The sequence below is a fragment of the Populus nigra genome, chromosome 1 (assembly GCF_951802175.1).
Source record: "Populus nigra chromosome 1, ddPopNigr1.1, whole genome shotgun sequence".
Taxonomy (NCBI): Eukaryota; Viridiplantae; Streptophyta; class Magnoliopsida; order Malpighiales; family Salicaceae; genus Populus; species Populus nigra.
The window spans coordinates 4,410,623-4,438,189 of NC_084852.1; the positions used below are offsets into that span (position 1 = coordinate 4,410,623).

The 27,567-nt window shown below is 33.2% G+C and overlaps 3 protein-coding genes across 3 annotated transcripts; 1 reads left to right on the forward strand and 2 right to left on the reverse strand.

Annotated features, from left to right (window-relative positions):
• Positions 1-1,130: 1,130 nt before the first annotated feature.
• LOC133699910 (probable glutathione S-transferase) lies at positions 1,131-3,118 on the reverse strand. Its single transcript, XM_062123431.1, has 2 exons — positions 2,587-3,118; positions 1,131-1,685 (listed from the first exon to the last, which is right to left on the reverse strand). The coding sequence occupies exons 1-2, from the start codon at positions 2,902-2,904 to the stop codon at positions 1,341-1,343; spliced, it is 663 nt and encodes a 220-aa protein (XP_061979415.1). The 5' UTR covers positions 2,905-3,118; the 3' UTR covers positions 1,131-1,340.
• A 12,716-nt stretch (positions 3,119-15,834) lies between these two features.
• Positions 15,835-18,011, reverse strand: LOC133694699 (probable glutathione S-transferase). Its single transcript, XM_062116363.1, has 2 exons — positions 17,537-18,011; positions 15,835-16,486 (listed from the first exon to the last, which is right to left on the reverse strand). Exons 1-2 carry the CDS (start codon positions 17,852-17,854, stop codon positions 16,142-16,144), a joined length of 663 nt encoding a protein of 220 aa, XP_061972347.1. The 5' UTR covers positions 17,855-18,011; the 3' UTR covers positions 15,835-16,141.
• Positions 18,012-23,881: 5,870 nt separating this feature from the next.
• On the forward strand, positions 23,882-25,711 carry LOC133697266 (probable glutathione S-transferase). Its single transcript, XM_062119734.1, has 2 exons — positions 23,882-24,391; positions 25,174-25,711. Exons 1-2 carry the CDS (start codon positions 24,074-24,076, stop codon positions 25,516-25,518), a joined length of 663 nt encoding a protein of 220 aa, XP_061975718.1. The 5' UTR covers positions 23,882-24,073; the 3' UTR covers positions 25,519-25,711.
• Positions 25,712-27,567: the final 1,856 nt, after the last annotated feature.

Here is a 27,567-nt window from a genome sequence, read left to right on the forward strand (position 1 = left end):
CACATATAGATGATCATTACCAAGGTAAGGTTCTGAACTCGTTATACTAGCAAGATCCGACGTTACATGATGATTTGCACATGTATCAGGAAATCAAATAACAGGAGTAGTTATAGGGGCATTATTAAATATGAGATTGGCATTGGTTTGGAGAGGATGAGTAGCCAACTGAGAACACTATTGGGAAGTATGCCCATATTCATAACAGAGCTGACATTTTACATTGCAATTATACCCACCAAAACGGTTACTTTACTGCCTAAAATTACTTGTTGTCCAAGAGGGAGAACCAGAGGAGAAACGGTGTCCCTGTTGTCCAAATTGCTGACATGAGGTATAACTGTGAGTGCTGAAGTTCTGGGCTGAGCTATTGCTATAATTGCCATGGTAAGAGTTGTTGCGATTGTTATATCTTCATCCCCTATGAAAACGACCTCGTCTACTAATACTGAAACCAGAGTGATGCTGCACAAAGAATGCAGTTGGTTACTGCATTGGAGTTCGTAACGAATGAGCTGTTATGGTAGGTTGGAGAGCAGCTTTGTGGAGAAATTCATGCATAATAAAACTGCTATGAAGATCAGTGTAATTTTTTATAGGTATGGTAGATTAAGGGAAATAAATAGTTTTCTTCCAAACATTCTGAATTATTATAAAGTTTCAAGTTCAAAATGTTTTTGATAAGTGCACTATCTATCTAAACTGCGTTCTCGGATTGTAATTTTTTTAAAAAAAAAAAACCAAGTATACAGATTATTTCGATGTGTTTTTTCACATAAAAAAATTCAAAATATAAATCAAAAGATCTATGAAAACATCTAATTAAATAAATCAATAACCATTTTATTAAATCATTGATAACCAATTGTGCAATACCTCATCCAATAGTTTAAAATTTTAAAATAAGATATTTCTTATCAATTTAAATCCAACTACCTTCATTTTATTAAATATTAAGTTAATAAAATAAAATACAAAATAGTTGTAAATCTTTATAAGTTTTAAGCTTAAAGAATATTAAAAGTAGAATAAATAATTTTTGAAATCTTATTCAATACCTTAGATTTTTAAGTTCAAATGATTTTTCCACACTTTTAAGATGATAAATATCTATATTTATCAAGAGCCAATGGGCAACCAAGACCGTCTTTTTACTTGAAGGCAAACATCACAAAGAGAAAAACCACATCCTCAGTCAAGCTTAACAAAGTGCCCTCTCAAACTATAAACATATTACAGGCACAGCAAAGTGCCACCCTTATTTGAAACATAACTCACACAGTACACAAGTACAACAACTTCTCAACAGGAAATAGCACCTCCTTGCCTTTGGATGCACATTACTCAAGCCCAAGCTTCTTTCTCATCATCACAACGAAATCATAGACTTTCTGTGGATCTTTAAGGGACTTGGATACACTCTCTTTCTCCAAGCACCTCTTACAGTAAGCAATCAGCTTTGGACAATCAGCCTCTATATTGAAGTTGCCGATGGTTTCATAGGCATAAAACCAGCAATAGAAAGGAAGTAGTGCAACATCAACGTAGCCGAGGGTCTCGCCCCCAAAGCAAGGCTTGTCTCCAAGCTCTCCTTCCAAAAGCTTGAGGCTGTCAATGAAATCCTTCTTGGCTGCCTCCTGATCTTCTCCTTTTGTTGTACATATCTTCTTCCCAAGCTCATATACCTGAAGGTTCATATCACACCATTGCATAACAAATCAGTATAATGGTCACCACACATAATTAGGTAAATGTTTTGGCAAATACATCCAATGGAAATAGAACAGTTTAAAAAAACTGTTTTTTTTTATTATTATTAGAAATAACGGTTATTTAGTTAAAAATCAAAATATATATCTCATGCAAATTAATTTATAAATACAAAAAATTAACCCCAAAATTTTATTAATATATTTCATCTTTTAACTAAACCATCATTATTTCCAATAATAATTGTATATAAAATTAATATTTAAAAACATGGTTGTATTGAACTATATTATTTTTCTAATTTTTTTTATTCTATATTATTTTCCAGTCCCAGTACTCCATTTCTGTCTAAAGAGGAGGGCAATTGTTAGAGAGGTTAGAAATTCAAAGCAGCTAAATATTTAGCGACAAAGATGGTGATAACATTTTTTTTTTAGTTTTCTGCGCACCAATAGGAAAACCTCATTTTGTCAGTATCAATGATATATTCTTGGAAAACCTCAATATTGTCACTATCAATTAATTAAAGTATGTCATTTTTGCATTAAATATGTTTGTAAAAGGAAAACCTCATTTTTTTTAGTTTTCTGCGCACCTAATCTTGTCTTTAATGCATTAAATATGTCATTTTTTAAAGTTTTCTTGGTGCGTCTTAAAGCGTGAAATTATTCTTCAGGCTAATTAATTCTACTGGCGATGCCTAATTTCTTCCGTAATTTGATATTATTCTTCAGGCTAATTAATTGTACTGGCGATGTAAAATTCAAACTAATCAGATTGCAATGTGGGTTTAATCAGGTCATGACTCAAAACCAAACAATAATAGAAAACACAAAAGATGAACCCTTTATATCTATTTACAAAAAAATAATTTACCTTCTTATCAACAAAGTCTGCCCAGAACCTAGATTGAGCTCTCTCGTAGGGATCAGAAGGCAACAAAGGAGCCTTATCCTTCCACACCTCATCAATATACTGAACAATGATAAGTGACTCACAAATAGGTTTCCCATCATGGACAAGAACTGGGATTTTCTTGTGAACAGGATTCATTTGAAGATATAAAGCACCTTTGTTCCACAAATCTTGTTCACTGTACTCATACTTTACAGCCTTTTCAGCCAATGCTATTCTCACTCTCATACCAAATGGACTTGACCAGAAATCCAACAGGGTTACTTGATCACCAGCCATTCTTGAAGTGAAAAAGAAGATGCTTCAAGTATCGCTACGCTTCTTGGACTCCAAAGGCTGAGGTCTGACAGGGTGGAAACGCTAGTACTTGTTGTAAGAAAAGGCTGAAGGGAGTTAGTGTGGTGGGTTTCCTAGTCGTCTTATTTATTGCATGACCTAGATATGTTGAACATTCTAGCAAATTACGTCAAGGACCTCATGCTCTCATAAGCCTCTTTCCCTGTCGTTTTGTTTCCTTCTCCTTCTATAATATATACAGTATTAGTCTTTCTACGAAAATGATAGTGTTGAGCTTTGTGGCACATGCACGCATATGATGTAGGATATCAGGATCGAGGAGTTGTTATTTAATTATTTGGTATGTGGTTATTAGAAGATTTGAATGTACTAATTTTCATAGTTATTCAACTTAGATCGATCCGGTAGGTTGACTCGGGATTTGATCGTTGGACTGTTTTGGGTAAGATAAAATATTGAAATGAGTAAAAATCCAGCAAAACATGGTTGACCCGTGACCTAGGCGACTTGATTAAACCTGGATGAGACTTTTTTTTTTTTCAAATGTGTTTTTTCTCCTAGGTAGAGACCCTTTTTTTATATTTTTTTAGTTGGTTATTAACCCTTTTCAAAGTTCACTATATAAATACTAGAAGAATATTTTATTTTTTCAATGTGAGATTTAAAACCCTTTAATATATATATACTCTATGTTCACAAGAAAAAAAATTATTTTTTCAATATGAAATTTGAAACCCTTTAGTATATATACTCTATGTTTTTTCAAATAATATTTCAAACTTCATTATTTAAAATATATATAGTCTATATTCATATAGATTGTTTCTTAATTTTTTCATATGAAATATTAAAACTTCAAATATGTTTTTTTAATTTTTCTAGGTTGACCCTAGTCAACTCGTGTAACTCGGAACCCGGCTCCTTGCCCAGGTCAACCCCAGGTCGGGTATGATAACTATGCTAATTTTAACATAAATTTTAAGGATAAGAGATTGATTGTGGTTACAAAAAGTATTAGTACTTCTAGCATATTTTACCTGAGGGAAGCTGCATTATATAGTTTATATATGGTTTAACGATTTTGATGGGCTCCTAATCGATAATCTGTCTATGGCTCTTAAGAAAGATTTACTCCCATTAATAAATTTGGCATCTTGAGTTTATTATACGCTCGTATGCCCAAATAAATTCTTATGGTAGGGGTCTATGTAGGTGCCCAAACATGGTTCACCTATCCTAATAGACAAAATGCTTCTCCACAACTCGTATATTGTGATAAAAAAATACTCTCAATTAAAATTAATGAATATCTAAAATAACCCTAAAAAATTTATAGTCAACTCCTAGTATTTAAATACAAGTCTCCTTATAGGTTCAGTATTTAGACTAGGATGATGACCATTAATTTTCATGAATTAAAAATTTAGAGTTATTGAAATATTGGCCAAATTCTTAAGGATTTTTACAAACTTGGTGTAAATTCCAAAAGATGCAATTTTTCTAAAACCATGCTAAAAATATTTTTTCTCCTTTTTCATAAATTAAAAAGCAATTTTTTTATAAGGATTGGGCCGTATGCAACAAGTAAAAAAAAATTAATTTTTTTGGGTCATGTTTGGTAAAATTATATTTTTGTTCAAAACAAAATTGTCAAAACAGGCCTAATGACGTGTTTACCAAACACACCCTTACGATAAAATTCCTCTTATCAAAATATTTGCAAACCAAACAAAGCCTCAAAAACACTAGTTTTGACCCGATCGAATCGACCCAAAAACACATCCAACATACACTATCAAACCTAGAAAATATATTTTAGGCCTCCACACCAAGATCTCTTAGCCCTAACAAACTACATTATCATAAATAAACAAGTTTGAATAAAAAACACTAACAAATAACCTTGAATCATCAAGAACATTTGTAAGATTTCAACTTCCAAAACTACAACCCTATTATCAACAAACAAAAACATTAAAACTCAATCCAAAACTGACTTTTTAAACACTTTGAGACCCAAACTAAACTCAGTAACCAAAAACATGCATTAGCAACCTAGTAAAAGCCATCAAACTCCTACTGTTACCTTTGACAGATTCCAAAACTTATAACTTTGTCAAAAACAAACATATAAACACCTTCTAAACATCTCATCAACTTCAATCAGAATAACATTTCCATTCATCAATCTATATAAATGTTAAAAATATAAATAATGCCAAAAAGATTCAAAAACATCATTAAACATTGAAAGAACATGAATGGGCAGGCTACATGAACTTCACCTCGAGTTTTCACATGGTTATACCTTCTCCAAATGTATATCCGACTTGCTGGGTTATCCACCCATCCAAAGACTTTGCTTTTAAAATTCAAAAAGTTAATCTATTTTCACGGGACCTAATCTTTTTAAAATTCAAAAAGAATTTCAGCCAGTGTCCATGCTTCCCTGAAATTGGTCCATTTTCACGGGTGCCTACCCATTTTGAAATTCAAAAGGTGGCCTATTTTCTAGGGCAATCTACCCTTTTCAAATTCCAAATAGAACTTCAACATGCGTTCATACTTCCTTAAAATTGGTTTTGTCACACCTGGACATCGCAACGACCGATTAAAAATTAATCTTGATTGGAAAAAGAACAGATGTCTGACATCTTGTTCTTTGGGGGGAAATGTCTAGTATAAGGAGTCACCACCTAGTATTATGGTCACTAGGAACCCTAACTGGTCAACAGAGATTCTATGGTATGGGATTGGTTACGTGAAAGGAAAGATACTATCACTCTTTAAGCGCCCTACCTGAGACAAGCTGAATTGTTGGTTCTATCTTAAATTGCTAAAGAGTTTGTTCTCCTTTTTCTTTTTTCTTTTTCCTTTCATGTTCCTGACTTTAGCATTAATGAACAATTCCTACAAATATTTTCAACTCTGACATTGGTAAATATCGCACAAAACCCAAAAAAATATGATAATCTTGACTCTAGCGTTTGTGAACAAGTTCACAAAGTTTTTGAATTGTTAATGAAGAATAAACAATTTTTCTACACTTTTTTTTCTTTTTTTGTTTACCCTTTTTTTTATTTTGGGCTGGATCGAGCCCAGCCATATAGGCGAGGCTGGATCTAGCCCAACCCAGTTATAAGCTCAGGCCGGTAACCGGCCCAAGAAGCAGGCACGCGTCAACTGGTTTAGGCGTGCACTACACAGTGCGAAGGTAATTAATTTTACCTTCGCACTTTTTTGAACAAAATTGAAAGGGAATTGTGGGGTGGGAGAAAGAATGCTTACCAGGGTGAAGACAACGACAGAGACGAAGACGAGGGTGATGATCCTAGCTCCGGCCGAAGAACGTCCTGCTCTTCCCTTTCCTTTTCAATCTCACTCCCCTCTCTCTCTCTTTTTGGTTTACTTTCCCCTGTGTTACTTTCCTAGTTCTTCCGTCCTCTCTCTCAGTCTCCTCTTCTGTTCTCTCTCAATTGCCTTGCTCTGTTATTTGCTTAATTGTTTTCTCTTCAATCGTTTTGCTATGTATTCCCCCTTATCTCTACTGGTTGTGCATTTCTGGCGCGGAGGAGGAAGCTACTTTAACGATGGAAGGATGGTGATGACTGTGACTAAAAAGAGTGTGGTTAGCCTTGCGGTTGCATGTTCACGGTGCTGTGCAGAGAAAGTCGCTCGCTGGAGGTGCAATCTATTGTTGTTCACGGCTACTGCAGGATGAGTAGCATGCTGCTTGCTGGATGGTGCTGGACTGCTGCTGGAGTTGGAGGAGGTGCACCTTGTTGGTTGCTGATGCAAGCTCATGGTGCATGGAGGTGGTTGAGTTGCTACTAATCTTGACGATATTGGTTTCGTCCACTGTAAAAGTTTTCATGCCCCCTGCATCCGATCAAAGCTTGTGCTTTTCCAAACAAAAACCATGGTTCCTTTAAACTCAGCAAATCTTCGGAGCAAGGAGGATCACAGGCCAATGTAGTTCATGGTTATGGTTTTGAGGCAGACATGACGAAGATTAATGGCGATGGAGACAAAAGCCTAAAAAAGGTGATCAGGAGGGAGGAAGACGATCTCGGGCCTTTATTTGCTTTTTTTTTTTGAGGAGTTACAGCTCCTAGGGGTTGAGACAAGGAAGAAATGAGAAAAATCTGAAAGGGGGGGGGGGGGGGGGGGGAGGCGGTCACCAGGGTAGGATTCAGCCGCCTCCCCTTTTTTTCGTTTTAAAGTCCTTTTTTTTATTTTTCTGAAGTCTCCTTATTTTTGTAATTTTAGCCTCTTCTTTTAGGGTTTTCTCCCTCTCTTTTTTTTATACCTGAGATCTGTATTTATAGTGCAAAAGTCTCATCGCATATGAGAAATAAAGTTTCAATCAAACTCATTCTCTTCTTTGAAGTTTAAATTTGATTAAAAATCAAATTCAAAAGCAGATAACTATCATTATCTTAAAAAGAAGGGTTATCTTGAAGATAAGGATAGAATGATAAAAACACATTATAGTCCCTATTTTCTGCACAAGTTGATAAATCACACTTTTCATCGAAATAAATCCCTAATCTTTTCATTTTACATTTTAAACCCTATAAAATTAAATTAAAAGCTAATGGGCCAAAATTGGGTTACAACATGTTTATTTTTACAAGTAACCTGTCCATTTTGAAATTCAAAAACTGGTCTACTTTTAGAGGCAACATGTCCTTTTCTAATTCCAAAAAAAACTCCAATGAGCATCCATACTTTTCTAAAATTGGTCTATAAAGAATTTCAGCAAGTGTCCATGCTTCTCTGAAATTGGTCTATTTTCATGGGCGACCTGTCTATTTTAAAATTCAAAAGGTAGCCTATTTTTAAGGGCAACCTATCCTTTTTAAATTCCAAAAAGAACTTCAACAAATGTCTATGTTTTCTTAAAATTGGTCTATTTTCACAAGCAACCTGTCCATTTTAAAATTCAAAAACTGTTATATTTTCATAGGCGACCTACCCTTTTCTAATTCCAAAAAGAACTCCAACAAGCATCCATACTTCCTTGAAATTGGTCTATTTTTATAGGCGACCTATCCATTTTGAAATTCAAAAGTTGGCATATTTTCATGGGTGACCTGCCCTTTTCAAATTCCAAAAAGAACTTGAACAAACATTCACACTTCTATAAAAAATTACAATTTTCACGGGCGGCCTACCTATTTTGAAATTCAAACTTAGGATCTTCAACAAATTCCTTCAAAACTTTACTAAAACAAGATTTTAAAAAAAATACCCTCCAATGGTAAACTCTTAAAACGAGTGCTATGTCTTATGGCCTTAGTTATCCACATCATATGGATGAGATTTCTTTGCCATTTCTCAACTTCTGTTTACCCATGCAAATTTCTTTGCATTCTCCTCTTGATTGAAGAATATTGCACCAACACTATTTCAAAGTTAAGTTTTAACCATATGCATTGCATGCCTTTTAAAATATAGACCCCCCATTTCTTTATAATCTCTTTTTTTGATTGCTAACGGTTGTAATTTTCTAGGTAGTCACTTTTGTCGGCTCATCTTTCCAATTTACCCGAGCATATTCATATGAGTTACTTTTAAATTTTGAGCATCAAACTGCCTTTGTTGCCTTCTCTTTTGTGAGTATTTAGGCCATGATGAATACTATCACAATTGGGAATGCATTATAACTCCTTGCCTTATGACAATGTTGTTTTTTTGTGTACTTTTCTCAAATACACATGACACATGTTTTTGGTTTTATTTTAGGGTGTTTTCCCTAACAAGCATTTTATAAGATTTACTTTGTCTTTTCGAAAGCCTGATATTTTTTCAATTTCATGTCAAATAGCAATGTTCATGCAACTTTGTCTGAAGTCTTGTGTTTGAATTTTCTCACCAAAGACGAATAATTATTCACTTTATCATGACTGTCATGATTGGTTCCTAGCCAGGATTATCTTAACTATTTGCAGGAGTTGCTCAAGTAAGCTAGACATCCGAGCCATATTATTCTTAACATCTTCCAGCTCTTTTTGGTAGTAGGCCTCCAAGTGAACTCTTTTTTCATTCTTCATCCTGTTGTGAAGCCTAGTATTGTATACTTTAGTAAGAGGACCTATATTTCAAATACCTGCCATGAAAATTCCATAATTCATAAATGTAGATGCATATGGATGTATGATTATGCATGATGATGTATGTTGGATCGGTTTTCACCAAAAATGATAGTTCTGACCCGAAATGGCTTCAAACTCATTTTTGATCCCGGTTGATATGGTTTGACTTGTATTGACCTAGTGAGCTCGTTTTTTATGTAACAAATAAAGTTGACCCAGAAAAATATATTTTTGAATTTTAAACTTTTTCTTAATCTTTTTGGATTTTTCTTAAGAAAATAAAAATAAAATAACATACAAGAAAATTTAATATGAGCCAATGCTTAATAAAAATACACTCATCATAAAGAGATATTGCTCATATGGTTGGATCTATGCCTTTTTTATTAATATTTGATGAAAACTTTTGCAGTTGATAACTAGTCTACTCATCATCATCGTTTACATACCTTAGATTAAAACACAACACACAAGATAGTATAGAGCAAGTAAGGGGTCGATCCCACGAGGAAGGTTCAAGTCAAATTTTTATGTTAGATGATATGCAATTTGGGAGGGGTTTGGATGTTATCTAGGATAAAGCAAAAGAAAATAAAAAACTATCAAGCGAAATTAAATAAAATCAAAAAATTATCAAGAGAACAAACCTTGGTCACAAGTAAATGTCCACCTATAGAAATCAAAACTGATCATGGAAACGAGATATTAATTTATATTCTGAATGTTTATCTCTTCTTAATATTGGTTAGTTAACAGATCCGTCATATAACTAACATTAACCATCAAACAACCATAGTGTCCGCACTAGTAATTTAATTCAATGGCAACCTTAAGAACTAGATAAATTGATTAATCAAGAAAACATAATTGTCCGCAGTTTATGTTTGATTTGATTGAATGTTCTCTCTAAGATTAATAACATAGATCCGCCACAATTATTAAACTCAATTACTTCACAAGTTCATATACCACAACTCCGGTTTTGATATCAAACCTTAGCAATAGATTGTCTACAATAATAACTTAGAGTACGCTCTAGCAATTAAAATAAACAATCATACGAAAGTTAAGCATAGGAGAACAAACATATTCATCATATAAACTTAAAAGAAAAGGTAAAATAGATCTCACAGTTCTTGAAATCCGAAGGTTTCCATGTCCTTGCAACCAAGAAAAAGAGTTTAGCCTTGCATGTTTGTTGAACAACTAATAAAAAAAGGAGGAATGCATGATTTCAGGTTTCTTAGAGAAGGGGGTGTTTTTCTCTTCTTGGCTGGTTCCCGTTCTCTTCTCTCATTCTTTTTATATCTTAGGAAATCCTAATCTCTATTTTAAAAAATAGTCCTCCCTTAAGGAGACAGTTTACATTTAAGTACTTCAATAACTATTATCCTAAAAAAGAGAAATAGCCTTGTATGAAATATTCAAGTTTTGACTTAGAAGAGCTAAATTGCTGAAATAAAAACTTGGATGTCGGTTTAGATGCTTCAGAACATAATTTGAACTCGTTTCTTCACAAAACCTCTTTGCTGGCAGAATTTAGTTGTCATCTTTGAAAAATCATATCTCCCTCATATGACATCATTTTTGGACTTCTGTAGCTCCATATATTTAAGTAGAATGGCCAAAGGTCAACACTGGCAGATGAGATTTGACTTTAAATGTTGCGATTTCCATGCTCTTCCTTATTTTATTTTCTTGCGTTAGATGTCTAGAAAGGTATGGTGTCAGCTTTTTAATTCCACTGGAATCATTTCATTTTGACCTCTAGAGATCACGCTCTACGCAAAACATCGACTGAAGGAAGGTCAAATCTGTCAATTATCTCTAATTTACTTCTTTTTGCATCTTTCATCCAAAAGTGCCTTCAAAACATAAAATAAAGATTATCAAGGCATTTTATATATATAAAAAAAGGCAAAACATGAGTTAAATGTGGGTGAAACTATCGAATAATATGGTTGCATCACTCATCATCATTGTTTATAGGGAGAAAGGCAAAGGTTTTCTCAAGAGACAAAATTTATTATTTTTATCATTATACAAAACTCTTAATTCCAAAACTATCCAATACATGTAAGGATAAAAATGTTATTATCATAGTTTTAAAACCCAACTTGAGATTCAATCCAGGGCAAAACCTGGGTCACTAGTCCAGACTCGGGTCTTAGGTCGGGTTGACCCGAGTCAACATAAAAATAAAAATGATTATTATCATTATTTCAAATCTGATTCGAGGGTCGACCCAAGAAAAGGCTCAGGTCATGAGTGGGGTTAACCACTAACCCAAGTTATCAAAAGAAAAAAAATAGTCATTATCATAGTTTTAAAATTTAACTCGAGGGGTCGACCTTGGGAAGGCCCGAGTCACATGTTAAGAGAGCCTACCCTAGTCCTGGACTTGTCGCACTAATCCATAAATACATCTACTTGGCTATCCATATAATTTATCTTGGGCAAATTCTTATTTAGTTATAGAAGATCCTATCTTACTATTCAAAATCACCGGTTATTAGAATCACGGCTACATCAAACTAGAAAGGAGTGATTACTGATATTAGGTTGAATTGACAGTAAGATGCCAATATCTCATAACTGCTAGGGGTCGAGGATTTAGACCGTTTATAAGTCTAAAGTACATCCTTTTTCTAGTGGCGGAAGCAAGGGGGTTGGTAGGGACCCCGGCCCTTGTAAGGAAAATTTTTTCCAGCCCCTCCCTTAAAATTTTAACCCTTTTTAGAGTAATTCTTTTAATTTGGCTCCCCTTGATTTTTTTTTCTTGCTCTGCCCCTGCCTTTTTCATTTTAAAAAAGTCTTTTTAGAACAAAATTCACTGTGAGGCTATGTGCTCTTAACTTTTGAGAGGTCAGTCATGTAACGGATTTGGAACAAATAACTTTTAAGAGGTCAGTCATGTCACAAATATACACCAATATTATTAGTGATGTCATCTTTGGAAACATGAGTTATGTGCTCTCAAGTCTCAAGTTCTAATTAAGCCCCTCAACTGTAAGGATTATGATGATACTAATATCCTTCATGGTTTAGAAGTTGAAGGTCTAGATAATTTATAAACTCTAGGTATCACCCTTCTCGTTATGAGACATCTTTCTAGGACAAAATCCGCCAAAAGACTATAAACCCAAGCATGAATGATACTTCTTGAGAGGCTAACCAGATGACAAATTTGGACCACCATCATCATAGTTTCCATGAAACTTCAAAATATGTCATGTAGTGCATGACCACAAGTGATACCACTAGTTAAATTTTAAGAAAAGTTCGTGTAATTTGAGTTCTCTTTTTTTCTCTAAGTTTCCTTGTTTAAATCACTCAAAGGTGAGGAAAGCTGCAAGAACTTTTTTGAAACGAATCTTGAGGTAACAATTAAGATATGGTTGATTTCATGATAGAACATCAACATGTATAATAAAACTCTATGTTAAATTGATAGATTATGGTATGGATAACCATTTTATCATTTTTTATTAACAATTTAGTTGATACGTATTTGTTTAAAAAATATTCTCAGACTAGTTTACAATCAACTGAGAAATATACTCTTTTCTTATCTATCATACATGTTGATGAATCATTTTTATTTAGTTCAAGCAATCTTAAAAGAATATTTTAATAATCTCTGACAATTTAGTTTTTTTTTTTTCAAGCAATCTTAAAATCACTGCTTAACATATTTAATGTAAATATTGGTCAAGTTAATCATCTTTTTATTTTTTTTTAACTTGAATCAGTCCATGTCTCAACCCATTAAGTTAGTCCTAGTTTTATAACCTTAATTATTATAATATTATTAATTTCAACACTCAATATAAATTAAAGGAAAAAAATATTTCATTATTTTTTAAAGTAAATAAGTCTGGCAATAATTTATATTAAGGATAAAATAAATTTTATTTTATTTTATTTTGTCTTGTTCAACAAAATCAAACAAGATACAGAGATAATCACTTTTTTTTGTACATCACTACCAAACACATTCAGTCTCCATCTCATTTTTTGTTTTTTGTTTTTTATCTCTATTGTCTCTTTTGTTCTGTAAGAGTAACCAAACGCTATCTAAAGTTGATGATGATACTAATATCCTTTATGGGCTAGAAATTGAAGGTCTGGGCAGTTTCTAAACACATGGTACCACCCCTTTCTTGGAGAGATGCTTTCTAGGTCAAAATCCACCTAAAGACTATAAGCTTGAGCATCACTACCAAAAACTTGACGAATATAAATAGAAATACTGATGGATTTTTTCTGTTGGTATTTTATAGTGATATTTATTGACCAAATTTTTTCATCGCTAACTTCATTGGTAAACAACGACGGAAATATATTGTTGAAATATGTACCAAGGGAATCATAGTTGGAATAGAATGAATAAAAAAATAAGACAATGCGATGACATATAAGTTTTTACAGACGCAGTTAACGACACAATTACAGTGGGATTCAAAGAGAAAAATTGTACAGTGACATGGCATTATTGATATCGATAGAATGACCGATGGAGTCACTATCAAAATAATTTTATCGGTAAATCTAATGGTAATATTTAATATATGACCTGACGCTCAACCCTCCTCTCCCCCTCCCCCATTTGTACTTCTTCCATGTAAAATTTATTTGCAACAAAACAGCCCCAACCCCCCCCCCACAGTGATATTTATTTTTATATATTTTTTTAATTTTATAAAATACAAAAAAATTAAAATAACAAATAAAAAATAATTTTCCTTGAAAACCTCAAATTTGTTAAATTGTAGAAAATGACATGTGAGATTTTATTTAAACACCTATACTTTTATTTTCATCAATAACAAAGTGACTTGGGTTGGATTTGTAGTGAGAGAGTACAATAGTTTTCTAAAAAAGCATAATTATGGTATTGATTTGTGAATTGGTATGGAAAAGGTTATTGATTTTCATGTCAATCTAAATTAATTAATTTTAATAAATTAATATAATTTTTAAAAAAAAATTCATTGATATGTCCTGGTCAAATTTAATTACGCCAATAGATGACTAAAAAACTTATATCAACCAAGTTTTAAATGATTAATGTTTTTTTTTAATTTAATTTAAAACCTAAATCACATGATATTCTAGGACATCAACCCACTGGAGTTTAATTCTTTGTAACAATAATTTCAAACACAGAGAAGATTTTTTGAAAAAAAAAAGAGGAAGGGAAAGGGTATATTTGTCCCCCAACTATCACATGAGTACCAATTAAGTTTCTAAACAAGATAAATTTCCAATTGAATCCCTCATCTATCAAACATTACCAAATTAACCCTCTATAAAAATTTATGATTTAAATTAATAAAGATAAATTTGAGAAAAAGGACTAATTGAGGACTGCCCAATAGATGGAGGATCCAATTGAGACTTTCTTATTTAGATCCAATTGAGAATTGGATTGGATGATATAGTTGAAGAATTTCATTTGGACTTCTAGAACTCAAGATATGAGCTGAACACCGAACAGTTGATTCCTCTATGAGTCGACTCAATTGGAAAGAAAAAGAGTTTTTAGAATCAACAAATCATCTTGGTCGGATACTAGTTGAGAAAAGATTCATTTAGTGTATGGGGGAGGTAGCCTTGGGTTAATGGAGGGTGTTTCAATAGCTGTATTTTTAGGAGGCAGTCAAGTTTTGGGGATCGTCCCCGAAGTTTTAGCCGAAAGGGACATCATTGGAAAAACAGTCGCAGAGGAATTACAGGTCTCCACAATGTCTGAACAACTGTCTGTAATGTTTAACCATGCTGACGCCTTCATTGCTTTACCAGGTGGTCTGGGCACTTTAGAAGAGATATTTCATATTTCCTCTTGGACTCAACTGAACATTCACCAGAAACCTATAGGTTTGCTAAATATTAATGGTTTTTATAATACTTTACTGTCTTTTCTTGATCATGTTGTGGAATAGGAGTTTGAGATGACAGACATTGGTCTAATGACACATTTTCTTGGTTTAGAAGTGACGCATAAAGAAGAAGGGATTTTTATATCTCAAAGCAATTACATCAAAGATATTCTTGAAAGGTTCAAGCTAGAAAGATGCAATCGAGTATCAACTCCAGTTGAAAATGGAGTGGAATTGAAGAAGAGTAAAGTAGGTAATGTTGATCCAACCTGCTTTAAAAGCTTAGTAGGAAGCTTGAAGTACTTGACATGTACTAGACCGGATATACTCAGTAGGACTTATTAGCAGATATATGGAGACACAAGATCAGTCTCACTTGAATGCAACTAAGAAAATTCTTCGTTGTACTCATACTTTATACCCTTTTCAGCCAATGCTATTCTCAATCTCATACCAAATGGACTTGCCCAGAAATTCAACAGGGTTACTTGATCACCAGCCATTCTTGAAGTGAAAAAGAAGATTCTTGAAGTAAAGTAACGCTTCTTTGTTTTCTTGGACTAAAAAGGCTGTGGTTTGTCATTGTGGAAATGCGAGTATTTATAGTAAGAAAGGGCTGATGTGAGTTAGTATGGCCGGTTTTGCAGTGTTGTCTTACTGACTGCATGGCATAGACATGTTGAACATTCTAGCAGATTGCGTAATCCAGGAACCCACGCTCTCATTTGCCCTTTTCCTCATCCTTTTGTTTCCTTCTCCTTCTATATAAAGTATTCGGAGATTGATGTATCCAGGCTCGAGGAAATTGAAGTTGTTGAGTATTTGGATAGCAATATATATGCCATAAGGAGTATGGCTTAACAAATGAATTTATAAGATAAATTTAGGTTCGGTTTGATATACTAGACCAGAATAGTGATTACAAAAGTCAATAACAAAATATTTGACTATTAGATTGTAATCAAATTTTCACACCAGGTTCTCGAGCCCAGTTCCATAGAAAATCCACTATATTTTTACACGAGGTTTTGCAGAGTTGTCTTATTGACTGCATGGCATAGACGTGTTGAACAAAGAGAAAAACCACATACTATCTCAGGCACAATAAAGTACCTCAGAATACAAAACATATTACAGGCACAACTAAGTGCCCGCCTTATTTGAAACATAAATCACACACAACATAAGTACAACTTATTAACACGAAATAGCACCTCCTTGCCTATGGATGAACGCTACTCAAGCCCAATTAAACTTCTTCCTCAGCATCACAACAAAATCATAGACTTTCTGTGGATCTTCAAGGGACTTGGATACACTCTCTTTCTCCAAGCACCTCTTACAGTAAGCAATCAGCTTTGGACAATCAGCCTCTATATTGAAGTTGCCGATGGTTTCATAGGCATAAAACCAGCAATAGAAAGGAAGTAGTGCTACATCAACGTAGCCGAGGGTCTTGCCCCCAAAGTAAGGCTTGTCTCCAAGCTCTCCTTCCAAAAGCTTGAGGCTGTCAATTAAATCCTTCTTGGCTGCCTCCTGATCTTCTCCTTTTGTTGTATATATCTTCTTCCCAAGCTCATATAACTGAAGGTTCATATCACACCATTGCATAACAAATTAGTATAATGGTCACCACACAATTAGGTAAAAGTTTTGGCAAATACATCCAATGGAAATAGAACAGTTTAAAAAAACTCTGTTTTTTATTATTATTATTAGAAACAACGGTTATTTAGTTAAAAATCAAAATATATATCTCATGCAAATTAATTTATATATAAAAAAAATTAACCCCAAAATTTTATTAACATATTTTATCGTTTAACTAAACGGAAATAATAATTGTATAGAAAAATAATATTTAAAAACATGGTTATATTAAACTATATTATTTTTCTAATATTTTTTTAATCTATATTATTTTCAAAACTTGAGACAAACAATTTAATTCCTTTTAAAAAAACATTCACCACACATAGACTTTTTGGAATCACAAAAGTCAAAGGTGGTCCAAGTACTTCATTTCTGTCTAAAGAGGAGGGCAAAGCCATTCATCGTTAGAGAGGTTAGAAATTCAAAGCAGTATAAATTCAAAGATGGTGATAACATTATTTTTTTTTTTTTTAACACGAGTATCAGGACTTGCGCGCATAAGCTGGCCCAAGTACTAATGACTTTTTTTAATCAAGAAATGCGCACCAGTCCATAATCTTGTCTTTAATGCATTAAATATGTCATTTCTTAAAGCAATTGGATCCAATCAATTTGGTGATCCTTATACAGAAACATCAACAAGAATTGGATCCAATCAATTTAACTCTCATGAACTCACAAGAATGAAAATACAGTTCATCAAAAATGAAATGATCAGAAACCTTAATGGTTAATTTGTTATAATGATCAGACTTCTCCACCATTCCATATCGTGAAATTATTCTTCAGGCTAATTAATTCTACTGGCGATGCCTAATTTCTACCGTAATTTGATATTATTCTTCAGGCTAATTGTACTGGCGATGTAAAATTCAAACTAATCAAATTGCGATGTGGGATCAGGTCATGGCTCAAAACCAAACAATAATAGAAAACACAAAAGATGAACCCTTTATATTTATTTACAAAAAAATAATTTACCTTCTTATCAACAAAATCTGCCCAGAACCTAGATTGAGCTCTCTCGTAGGGATCAGAAGGCAACAAAGGAGCCTTATCCTTCCACACCTCATCAATATACTGAACAATGATAAGTGACTCACAAATAGGTTTCCCATCATGGACAAGAACTGGGATTCTCTTGTGAACAGGATTCATTTGAAGAAGTAAAGCACCTTTGTTCCACAAATCTTGTTCACTGTACTCATACTTTACAGCCTTTTCAGCCAATGCTATTCTCACTCTCATACCAAATGGACTTGCCCACAAATCCAACAGGGTTACTTGATCACCAGCCATTCTTGAAGTGAAAAAGAAGATGCTTGAAGTATCGCTACGCTTCTTGGACTCCAAAGGCTGAGATCTGACAGAGTGGAAACGCTAGTATTTGTTGTAAGAAAAGGCTGAAGGGAGTTAGTGTGGTGGGTTAATTTCCTAGTCGTCTTATTGCATGACATTCTAGCAAATTGCGTCATCAAGGACCTCATGCTCTCACAAGCCTCTTTCCTTGTCGTTTTGTTTCCTTCTCCTTCTATAATATATACAGTATTCCAGGTCTTTGTACGAAAATGATGATGTTGAGCTTTGTGGCACGTGCACGCATGATGCAGCAGGTATCAGGATCGAGAAGTTGTTATTTAATTATTTGGTTTGAGACTTTGAGGTAATTAGAAGACTTGAATGTACTGATTTTTATAGTTATTAAATATAGATGGGTTTGGTGGATTGATTCTGCATTTGGTTTATGAACTGATTTAGGTAAGATAAAAGATGAAGATGATAAAAATCCAGCCAAAACCTAGTTGACACGTGACCTGGATGATAAGACAAAATTCAAATGAGATTTTTTTAAAAAAAAATGTGTTTTTTCTTCTAACAAGAGACTCTTTTTTTATATATTTTTTAGTTGGTTATTATTTCTTTTCAAAGTTCACTATATAAATAGTAGAAGAATGTTTTATTTTTTTAATGTGGGATTTGAAACCTTTTAGTATATATATACTCTATGTTCATAAGAAAAAAATTATTTTTTCAATGTGGGATTTGATACCCTTTAGTATATATACTCTATATTTACAAGAAAAAAATTATGTTTTTTCAATATGGGAAAAAAAATATTTTTGGTTTAAATATTTTAACTTAAAATGATAACATACTAACATAGTATATTTTCAATGTGGGATAAAAAAAAATTGAAATAATCTTTTAAACTTTATTATTTATAACGTATATAGCTTATATTCACATGAATTGTTTCTTAATTTTTTCATATGAAATATTAAAACTTCAAATAATTTTTTTTAATTTTTTTAGGTTGACCTGGGTCAACCCATGTAACCCAGGACCCGACTCCTTGCCCAGGTTCACCCCTAGATCGGGTATGATAACTATGATAATTTTAACATAAATTTTAAGGATAAGAGATTGAAATGGTTACAAAAAGTATTAGTACTTCTAGCATATTTTACCTTAGGTAAGCTGCATTATGTAGTCTAGATATGGTTTAAAAATTAGAAAGCATGCTTAAACATTTTGGTTGATGATTGACTATAGGTTAAGTAAGAAAATCATTCATATATATCGTGTGTGGGTGGATCAACGAACACTAAAGCCCTTCTTTTTTTTTAGATTAATGTGGGTTCCCGGACCAGCTTACGCGCACCTCGACTAATCTCACAGGCCCTGAAGTTAACGATTATGTAAGCCTCTAGTGATCATGAGAAGACTCAAACTCGTAATTATTGGAGAGCAAACCCAAGACTTGGCCAGTTAAGCTATTCTTCAGTTTACATCAAAGCCCTTCTTGTTCGAGAGGGAAAGATTTCTTGAATCATTTGACCTGACGTGATGCTGGGAGGAAGAATTTGAGGTAATCTAAGGCAGGTCAGCATTCAATGGAGTTGTTGCGATAGGTGTTAAAGGGGTCATTTAAGTTGTATATGTTGTTGTTATAGGTGTTAAAGTATTTGAGGGCTCTACCTCAGCCTGCCTAGTCAATTTGATAAGTGTCTCTTTTGAGAAATCATCAAAGTCATTCCCAACATAAATGTCACATTTATTGAGAGCAGATCTATAGTAAAATTAAATTAATACCTGAGGTTGGATGGGAAGAACTATTCGTATTGGAGTTATGTGATGAGAAATTTTCTTAAGGGTAAAAAAAGGTGAGGATATGTTAGTGGTACCTAAGAATACTAAAGAAGGGGATGTTGCTTTGATAGATGCATGGGAAGCAAACAATGCAAAGATTATTAGGTGGAATAATAATTCTGTTGAGTATTCTATAGGTACGCAGTTGGCGAAGTACGAGCTCTTCATTAGAAGAATATGAGTATTTATGAGTTTTATGCTGCTATGACAGATCTTTGGAATCAATTGGCTCTTACAAAATCGACAGAACTAAAGGCATGTGGTACCTATATTGAGCGTAGAGAACAGCAACAATTGCATTGTTCGGAGTGATTTGAAGGACTTAGAGGTTCAATTTTGCATTGTTCTCCACTGTCTTCTGTTGACTTTGTTGTCAGTGAGTTATTGGCTAAAGAAATAAGCCTTCAATTTTATTATGAAAAGGGAATTCTTTCTGCTTTAAATCTTTCTATAGCAGTACCCTCTAAGTCATTCTCAAATCATCAGAATAAGCCTTACACAAGGGTTGGAGACCAGTACAGTTTCTGTAAGCAGAAAAGTCATTGAAAGGCTAAGTGTCTTAAATTGAGACAACAAAATTAATCTTAGAAGCCTGGCAGCCAATCACATTCTAATACTCATAAACCACCTTAGGGTTATAAATCACCACACCACAATACTACAGTAGTAGCTTCATCAAGCTCTATTATCGATCCTAGTACTCTGGCTGCGCAATTTCAGAAGTTTCTCTCCTTACAGCCACAAGCAATGTTTGTTTCTCCTTTTGTAGGTCAGTTGTCTCATAGTTCCTCAGGTATGTCACATTTTAAATGGGTTTTGGATTCTAGTGCTTCACATCATATGTCTCCAGATTCTTCATCCTTTACCTTTGTGTCCCTTTCGCCCTCCATTCCTATTATGACTGCTGATTGCGCTTCTATGCCCTTAGCAGGTGTTGGTTCTGTTGTCACACCTCATTTGTCTCTCCCTAATGTTTATCTTATTCTGAAACTCAAATTGAATCATACTTCTATTGGTCAATTATGTGATTCTGGTGATTATTTAGTCATGTTTTCTGGTTCTTTTTGTTTTGTACAGGATCTGCAGTCTCAGAAGCTGATTGGGACAGACCATAGGGGGAATGGACTATATATTTTGGATGAGTTAAAAGTGTCAATTGTCACCGCTGCTGCTACTACTACTGTTGATTTGTTTTTTTTTTTGTTTGAGTCCTTCATCTTTTAGTTTTTATTTATGGCATTCTCGTCTAGGTCATGTTTCATCTTTCGTTTAAGATTTTTGGCATCCATAAGAGCTTTAGGAAATTTGAACACTTGTGATATTTCTGATTGTAGTAGATGTAAACTAGCAAAATTTTCTACTTTACCTTTTAATCGAAGTATTTTTGTTTCTTCTTCACCTTTTGATTTGATTCATTTATTGATAATCATACTCGTTATTATTGGGTTTATTTAATGAAACAGTGTTCTGAGTTCTATGAGATATAAACAGCCTTTCGAGCCCTTGTGAAAACTCAACATTCTGCTGTAATCAAATACTTTAGGTGTGATTTGGGTGGGGAATACACTTCTAATAAATTTTGTCAATTACTTGTCTTATATGGAACTATTTACCAAACTTCATGTACAGATACTTCTGAGCAAAATGGTGTTGCTGAAAGAAAACATAGGCACATTATTGAAACTACTCATTCTCTCTTGTTGTCTACTTCTTTTCCTAGTGAGTTTTGGGGAGAAGTTGTCCTTACTACCGTAAGCTTGATTAATACAATCACATCTTCTCATAATTCAGGTTTTTCTTCTTTTGAAAAATTATATGGATATGTTCCTGATTATTCCTTCTTTAGAGTGTTTGGTTGTACTTGTTTTGTTCTTCATCCCATGTAGAATGCAGTAAGTTGTCCTCTCGATCTGTTATTTGTGTATTTCTAGGTTATGGTGAAGGTAAAAAGAGGTATCGTTGTTTTGATCCAATAACTCGGAAACTTTATATGTCTCGTCATGTTGTCTTTCTTAAGCATATACCTTTTTTTTATTCCATCTACTACTAGACTTGATATTATTTGTATAGATCCATTTTCTGAGGATTCTGATATTTATCATCTCAGGTTCCTAGTACCTTAGATACCCCTTCCCATGTTCGATCAATTTGTACTCATCATTCTACAGATACTGACAATTTACTCTCTGGCACACCTGAAGCTTCATTCTTATCTACAGCCCCTCAAGCTTTTTCTAAGATTGTAGATCCACCTCTATGTCAATCCACACGCATTCGTAAGTCCACAAAACTATCAGATTTTGCTTAGTCTTGTTATTCTTCATCTTTTTCTTCCTTTTTAGGTTCTATGCATTGTCTCTCTGAGCCTTCTTCCTATAAAGAGGCAATTCTTGATCCTCTTTGACAGCAAGCTATGGATGAGGAACTTTTTGCTTTGCGTAAGATAGATACTTGGGATTTGGTTCCTCTACCTCCTAGTAAGAGTGTTGTTGGTTGTCATTGGGTGTACAAGATCAAGACTAATTCTAATAGGTTCATTGAGCGATACAAAACTAGGTTGGTTGCAAAAGGATACTCTCAACAGTATGGTATGAATTATGAGGAGACATTTGCCCCTGTTGCATAAATGGCTACTATTTGTACTCTTATTGTTGTAGCTTTAGTTCGTCAATGGCATATCTCACAACTTAATGTTAAAAATGTATGTAAGCTCCTGGTGTACAAAATGAATGGAGATCTTCAAGAAGAAGTTTATATGGCGTCTCCTCCTGGTGTTTCACATGACTCTGGGTATGTATGTAAGCTCAAAAAAATGTTATATAGTCTCAAAACAAGCACCTCGTGCTTAGTTTGAGAAATTTTCTGTCGTTATCTCATCTCTTGGATTTGTTTCTAGTAGTCATGACTCTACTCTTTTTATTAAGTGCACTGATGTAGGTCGTATCATTTTGTCCTTGTATGTTGATGACATGATTATTACTGGTGATGACATTGATGGTATCTCAGTTTTGAAGACAGAGTTAGCTAGACAGTTTGAAATTGAGGATTTTGGTTCTCTTTGATATTTCCTGGGTATTGAAGTAGCTTACTCACCTAGACGTTACCTTCTTTCTCAGTTAAAATATGTTACAGATATTTTTGAGCGGGCTAAACTAACTGATAACAAGAATGTAGACACTCCCATTGAAGTTAACGCAAGGTATTCTTCTTTTAATGGTTTACCTTTGACAAGTCCTACTTTATATTGTACTATTGTTGGGAGCTTGGTATACCTCACCATTACTCGTCCAAATATTGCATATGTTGTTCGTGTTGTTAATCAGTTTGTTACTTCTCCTACTATTGTTCACTAGGCAGCTGTTCTTCGTATGTTGCGATATCTTCAGGATACAATTATTTAGAGTCTTTTACTTTCATCCACCTCTTCCTTGGAGCTGCGTGCATACTCTAATACTGATCATGCCAGTGATCCCATATATCGCAAATCAGTTACTGGTTTTTATATCTTTTTAGGTGATTCTCTTATTTCTTAAAAGAGCAAGTAACAATCTATTGTTTCTCAATCCTCAACCAAAGCAGAATATTATGCTATGACATCTACTACTAAAGAGATTATTTGGTTACGTTGGTTACTTGCGGATATGGAAGTTTCATTGTCTCATCCTACTCCTATGTATTGTGACAACCAGAGTTCTATTAAAATTGCTCACAACTCGGTTTTTCATGAACGAACTAAGCACATTGAGATTGATTGTCATCTTACTCGTCATCATCTCAAGCATGGCACCATTACTTTGCCTTTTGTTTCTTCTTCCTTGCAGATTGTAAATTTCTTTACCAAGTCGCATTCTATTTCTCATTTTTGTTTTCTAGTTAGCAAACTTTCGATGTTTGTAGTTGTCGTATTATGAGTTTGAAGGGAGATGTTAAATAATATATTTATCTTATTTTATTTATTAAGGATAGAATAATATTTTTGGCTTAACCTATATATAAACTCTTTATATTTAGTTTAAATGATGAACTTTTTACGAATAAACCAAAGAAGAATTCTAGCCTCTCTTTTTTTCGTTATTTACTTTCTGTTAATTGAATTATTTAACATATAGATCATGGAAGAAGAAGGAAGCGAAACAACGAGGAAAAAGGCAAATGAGAGCTTGAGGTCCTTGATTACGTAATTTGCTGTCATGATATATGAATAAATCATCGTCGCGCGGTCAATAAGTCAACTCTAGAAAACTGGACATATTCACCCTTTCTTACTACAAATGCTGGCATTTCCACACTGACAGAGCATAGCTTTTGCAGTCCAAGAAAACAAAGAAGCCTAACTTTACTTCAAGCATCTTCTTTTTCACTTCAAGAATGGCTGGTGATCAAGTAACCCTGTTGGATTTCTGGTCAAGTCCATTTGGTATGAGAGTGAGAATAGCATTGGCTGAAAAGGGTGTGAAGTACGAGTACAGTGAACAAGATTTGAGGAACAAAAGTGATTTGCTACTTCAAATGAATCCCGTTCACAAGAAAATCCCAGTTCTTGTCCATGATGGGAAACCTGTTTGTGAATCACTTATTATTGTTCAGTATATTGATGAGGTGTGGAAGGATAAGGCTCCTTTGTTGCCTTCTGATCCTCACGAGAGAGCTCAGTCTAGGTTCTGGGCAGATTTTGTTGACAAAAAGGTATGTTTTTTTGTTCTTAAATGGTTCATCTATTTGGTTTCTGATTTTTTATTGTTTTGAGCTATGACTTGATTAAACCCACTTTGCAATTTGATAAGCTTGGAAGAATTAGAATATTATATCACCAGTACAATATTTAGCCCTTGAGACTAATATATAAAATCATGGAAGAAATTCGGCATCACAATATGGAATGGTGGAAAAGTCTGCATGATGTTCATTTCAAGTACTGTTCTTGGGCACGAATTCTTTTTTATATAACAAATTAGCCATTAAGGTTTCTGATCATTAATTATTGTCATTCTTGTGAGTTCATGAGAATTAAAGTAGAGTACTAATTTGGCACGATGTTTCTGTACAAGGATTACCTAATTGGTTTGGTCCAACAACCATCAATAAAAATATTGGATTAAAGATAAGATTTTGGACTTAGGTGATGATGCTTTTGTTATATTGGTGGGCAGTCACCTTCAAGTATCCAAAAATATATCATCGATGGTGACATTATTTAGGTTTTCCTATTGATGAACTTCCCTTGGTTAAAAATAATGCCATGATGAGCCTTCCATCTATTACTTAATTATTAGTCACTTTCAACGCAGCAAAGTAAATAAGACGTTACACACGATCTTAATTTGTTGCTACGTTAGCTGTCTTTGAATTTCTACCCTCTGTAACAGCGATTGGCTAGACAGAAATTGCATGTACTGGTACAACCGTTGACCTCTGTGATTCCAAAAAGTCACTAATTTGTTTTACAATGGTGTGATATGAATCTGTAGATGTATGACTTTGGGAGGAAGATATGGACAACAAAAGGAGAAGATCAGGAGGCAGCCAAGAAGGATTTCATTGACAGCCTCAAGCTCTTGGAAGGAGAGCTTGGAGACAAGCCTTACTTTGGGGGCGAGACCCTCGGCTACGTTGATGTTGCACTACTTCCTTTCTATTGCTGGTTTTATGCCTACGAAACCATCGGCAACTTCAATATAGAGGCTGACTGTCCGAAGCTGGTTGCTTACTGTAAGAGGTGCCTGCAGAAAGAGAGCGTATCCAAGTCTCTTAAAGATCCACAGAAAGTCTATGATTTTGTTGTGATGCTGAGGAAGATGCTTGGGCTTGAGTAGTGTGCATCCATAGACAAGGAGGTGTAATTTCCTGTGTTATGTTATACTTATGTTTTGTTTTGTGTGATTTATGTCTCAAACAAGGCTGGCACTTGGTTGCGCCTGTTATATGTATGTATTCTGAGAGTACTTTGCCGTGCCTAGTATGGAATGTGTTTAGAAAAAATAATATAAATTATATCTTTAATTTTTAGTTAATAATTTAAATTATTGAGTTGAAATAGTTTTTTAATATAATATTAGAGTTTTGATGATCAAGCAGTCACAGTTCAATGAAATAGTTTTTTAATATAATATTAGAGTTTTGATGATCAAGCAGTCACAGTTCAAATCTTATCATCCCTATTTATTTGATAAAAATTAAACATCAAATAGTGTGAATCTGTAAAAGTTTCAAGTCTAAAGAGCTTTCACTTGAAAAAATATATTAAAAAATAATATAAATTATATCTTGTGATATCACCTAATAGTTTAAGTTACAAAGTTAAAATAATTTTTTAATAATTTATTTGCCTTCAAATATAGTGTGGGTGAGAATTTAAGTTATTAATATTTATGTTATTTAAGTTTTTTCTCTTCTTTTTTTTGTGCATAATGGGAAATTTTTTATTCATTGAAGGGACCAGGTCCATAAATTCAGTAGGCACAAAGATTTATATACAGCACCTAACCTAACCACATCCTAAAGGCTACAACCATATACAGCTCGAAGAAAAAGAAATTCAGCAATGGCAACCCAGAAGCCATTCCATCAAGATTGATGGAGGCTCCGTGCATTAGTTTTTGTGGGTAAATGACAAGGTTTGTCACTATACCCTTACCTTTTTTATGTTTTTGTCTTTGTACAAAAAAAAAAAAAAAGGTTTTGCCTATTTAACTTATGATATTGTGAAGGATTATTATATTCTTCCATCCAACTCTATTGGTTCAATCATTTGTCTCATTGATATAGAAAAAATAATATAAAAAAAACAATAAATACAAACAATATAATATTATTGAATAGAATCATTTTTAATTTAAAATTTTATTTTTTATTAATTTACCACATCAAGTAACATGTCCTTCCAATAAGTCTATAACTCCTTAAATAAATCTGAAAATCAATCTAATAAACAAAAAAAAAACAATAGAACTCCTAAACAAACTAGAAAAAATAGAATTATTAAACATATATTTAATTTTCTAAAATAATTAGAACAAAATAAAAATAACTAAGAAAAAATAATTTTTCTTTAAAAACATCATGCATCAGCTTTTCCATGTTAAAAAAAAAAATTCAACTCTTGAATTTAAATTGTTCTTACCTCGATTTTATAAATATCCAATCAATATTCTTCAATTTCTATTCTCTCTTCGCTTCGATTGTATAACAATTTTAAATATCAATTATAGTTCCTTCATGTTAAATTCTATATAAAAATCAATTAACAATATAGATTAATTAATTGCAAATCTCAAACTTCCTTTATCAACATGTGTTATATCTATGTAACCATTGAACAAAATTACTTCTATGTTAATAGTAAATATGTAATCAAGTTGATTAATATAACTTTAATTAATAATTTTATTTTCTTAAGTGTGTTTAATGTTTTATTTGTACTCAACTTTTGACTTATCACTTAAAACACTTAACTTATTATCATTGAAAACACTATTAATGAAATCATTATTGTCATTATTTATATTATCATTATCAACATAATTATCATTAAAATAAATATTATAAATTGATAGAGAATATCAATCCATATCTACCTCATCATAAACAGTATTATCAAAATCTTTATGATATTTATTCTAATCAAGAAATTATCTCATCTACTCATACCTTTGAAAATAAGTTCTTGGATTTAACTACGAATTAGTAGTTACTCTTCTCATAATCTTCTAGACTTTTTTTCTTCATCTCTGCCAATAAACAATATAATCTTCAACTTGCTACTAGTTGACAAGTTTATTCTGTAATTTATCTTTATATATCTTCTATCACCAATTCTTGAATGTTTTTTTTCAAGGGTAAACCTCCTCATTTTCTCTCATACG

Coding starts and splice junctions, on each gene's coding strand:
- LOC133694699 (XM_062116363.1), bottom strand. CDS start 17,854: ATGGCTGGTGATCAAGTAACCCTGTTGGATTTGTGGGCAAGTCCATTT. Junction 16,487..17,536: donor CAGATTTTGTTGATAAGAAG/GTAAATTATTTT, acceptor ATGAACCTTCAG/TTATATGAGCTTGGGAAGAA.
- LOC133699910 (XM_062123431.1), bottom strand. CDS start 2,904: ATGGCTGGTGATCAAGTAACCCTGTTGGATTTCTGGTCAAGTCCATTT. Junction 1,686..2,586: donor CAGACTTTGTTGATAAGAAG/GTAAATTATTTT, acceptor ATGAACCTTCAG/GTATATGAGCTTGGGAAGAA.
- LOC133697266 (XM_062119734.1), top strand. CDS start 24,074: ATGGCTGGTGATCAAGTAACCCTGTTGGATTTCTGGTCAAGTCCATTT. Junction 24,392..25,173: donor CAGATTTTGTTGACAAAAAG/GTATGTTTTTTT, acceptor ATGAATCTGTAG/ATGTATGACTTTGGGAGGAA.